Source organism: Nicotiana tomentosiformis, chromosome 5, assembly GCF_000390325.3.
Source record: "Nicotiana tomentosiformis chromosome 5, ASM39032v3, whole genome shotgun sequence".
NCBI classification, from domain to species: domain Eukaryota; kingdom Viridiplantae; phylum Streptophyta; class Magnoliopsida; order Solanales; family Solanaceae; genus Nicotiana; species Nicotiana tomentosiformis.
In genome coordinates this window covers 45,560,800-45,563,845 of record NC_090816.1, presented here as the reverse complement: position 1 = coordinate 45,563,845, position 3,046 = coordinate 45,560,800, and the positions used below count along the sequence as shown (strand labels likewise).

Genomic DNA, 3,046 nt, shown 5'->3' with positions numbered 1-3,046 from the left:
GGCATCAGAATTTAAAGCTTATTATGGGTTTTGAATTTGTCATTGAACTCAAAATCCGTTTTAGTTATTAGGTTCACAATTAAATATTTATATATTTTATAAATTTTCTAAACCAAATACAGAATTTAAGCAAATTCATCAGAACCCATACATACTTCTCTAGCTCCGCCTCTAGTGAGACTGTCTCATTTAAACAGTGGCTAAGTAAAGAGGAACTCTGCAGTAATACTAAACTCATTACTTCTTTGTAACAATTAGTTTTAAAGTTAATTGAATATATTTATTCTTTTAACAGAAGATATACGCACATCACTCGATTGAGGAATAACATAGATCAATGATCGACGTAACGACAAACATTTTTTTTCAAAACCTTGCCTGTCAGTCCAAAACAATCCAATCTCCACACAAGACAACATTTCACATTCTTGTCTATGGTTTACAAGGCTCCAATTGTGACCAAAAAAACCAATCAGAGCCAAACTCCCAAACAGCCAAACTCATATTTACCTCTATATATTATCTGCCCAACTTCGGACGTGATTGGGCCCGGACAGGATAGCCCATTTGGGCCTTCAATCAGCGCAACTTTCGCTTCTCTCGCAATGAATTCATCTTCTCCAACTTCCACTCATCTCGGAGCCTAGCAATGAAAGTATCAGCTTTCATATTCACATCCGGGCTCGGGCAAAAAACCGCCGCCCCTGTTGAATTTCCGCTGCCTATTACCTCCGATGATGATTTGGACGATAAAACGTCGACGTCTACGTCTACGTCTTCTAGCTCCGGCGAGCTGCAACGGGAGCTATGTGCGCTCCGAAGCCGAACAAAATCGCCGGCTGGAATGAACTTCACCTTCGGCATTTTGAAAGGCGGTGGAGGAGGTGGAGGTGGCATCGGTATCAACGGTGATTGCGAACCACTGTTCAAGTTTTCGTCGTAGTAGCCGGTTGCTGTTTTTGTTGGCAACGGAGGTTTGCTAGCAGCGGCTGAACGTCGATGTGAAGGTTCTGGTAATTCAGCGGCAGAGCGTGTAAAAGTCTTCTGCCTTGATGACATGCGTGTTGTTTGTGGTGGAGGCGGAGGTGGAGGAGGAGGTGGCGTAGGAGATGACCTTGTGGATTTGAATGCCCTGCTTTTGTTTCCGTTTTTGAACAAATTGTTGAGAAATGAAGGTGGAGGTGGTGGCGGAGGAGGCGGTGGCAGAATAGTTGACGACGGTGGTTGAAATCGTTTACTCTTAGTGCCTGTTTTGAACAAATTGTTGAAAATTGAATTTGGCGGCGGCGGTGGTGGAGGTGGTGGTGTGGTGGAAGGAACAGAATGTACACGTTTGCTTTTACTACTCTTTTTGAATAGATTCTGGAAAACCTTAGCTGGAGGAGGAGGAGGTGGTGGCGGCGGAGGAGGAGGTGGTGGCATGACTGACTCTGTCGATGATGAAAACTCAGAGCCGCTCTCTTGAATATTTCTCCTCTTTGTTCTCCTCTTTCTCTTTCTTTGATTATACAAGGACGCTATAGATGATGCTATTTCCTTTGCTGCACCGCTCTTTTTCCGTTGAAGTTTTTGCTCCGGTGGTGATATCCTCATTGGTGGCGGTGGTGGAGGCGGAGGGGGCTGTGCTCGATTTTCAACCTTGTCCTTGTGCGGAACACTATGAAACGATCTTCGCCGTTTTAAATTCGCCTGCGGCGGCGCGTGTGATGTAGTCGGAGGGGGAGAAGAACGAGTCTCAACTGTATTAACAGGAATTACTTTAACATGTGACTCCTCTTGCTGCTTCTCGATCCGCCGTGCACGGTGAAGATCATTTTGTACATGGCGACCATCATATTCCCCCGCCGTCGAACGCTGAAAATTCACTCCAAAATCATCCATAAACCGGAACTGGTTATCACCGGTTTCCCATTCGGGCACTTGTCTCAAATCAGGATACGAGCTGCTGCTCCTCCGTAACCTGTTAACACGAGTACTTTCCGGTAGTCCAACATAAGCTTTTCGATCACTGTACTCATACCATTGACCACTCGAAGAAGCATTTGAGATATTTCTGTTTTGTTGTTCAACGGAGACACTGCTGTCAGGAGCTGAAACATCGTCGTTTTTACGGGCGAAAACCCCACAAATAATGGCAAATATTACAATCAAGATGATGAACGAGTCCCAGCTTTTTTTCACTGAATTGGGTAGAAGAAGTTGTGAAGTGTGTGAAAGGAAAGGAGGGACCAAAAAATATAAGATAAGCAGTGTTATGATCGGTAAAAGCAGAATGAGCATCACGGGGTCGATGATCGGAGACGGTGGTCCTCGGCGGCGTTGATGGAGGAGAAGGGTGGGGGACCAGAAAGGTGGAGGCTCTCCATCTTGTTCCATGGAGTATTATTACGAGTGTTTATGGTTTCGCTTTAAGGTGGAGAAAGACTTTATTAAAAGGCTTCTGAGGACAGGTAATGGAAAATGTTTAGCGAAAGAAACGTATATGCATTATATTTATGCACATTTTAATATGCATTGATGTTCTTGGGACTTGTGGTTGAATATTAGATTGGATATTCCATCTTTAAAATAGGCTTCATATTCGCTAGCTCGGCTTTGGATAAATTCAATACGTAGAATATACTACGTTCCAATATGAATACTTACATTTACTCACATTATTTAATTTACCCTATAAAGATGATGGCATATGTTTACACACAGATTTTACCAGGAATATTTTCTCTGTTACTGTTTAGTTGTAACGAAGACTTTTTGTAACTTTACCTTCGCTTTTTGGAAAAAATTGTTGAAAGTGAAATGAACTTGGAAATGGTGATCGAGAAGATAAACAAGGGCAGATCCGTCGACTTGAGCAATATAAAGTAAAACTACGGTTAGATTGTAATTAGGTTTAATCCTTCATTGTAGATCGTGGAATGACGTCGAAGCTAGGTGGTCAAAGAATTCGTCGAAAAATTACATTGTATATATAAAAAATATATTATTATATATTGAATTCTCTTAACTTTTTCACGTTGTTTACTCTTTTTACCTTTTAAACTTG

General features: G+C 42.2%; 1 protein-coding gene across 1 annotated transcript; it reads right to left on the bottom strand.

Moving 5' to 3' along the window:
* Positions 1–579: 579 nt before the first annotated feature.
* LOC104093843 (formin-like protein 7) lies at positions 580–2,376 on the bottom strand. The gene has a single exon (XM_009599659.3). It carries the CDS (start codon positions 2,374–2,376, stop codon positions 580–582), a length of 1,797 nt encoding a protein of 598 aa, XP_009597954.1.
* Between the last annotated feature and the right edge of the window lie 670 nt (positions 2,377–3,046).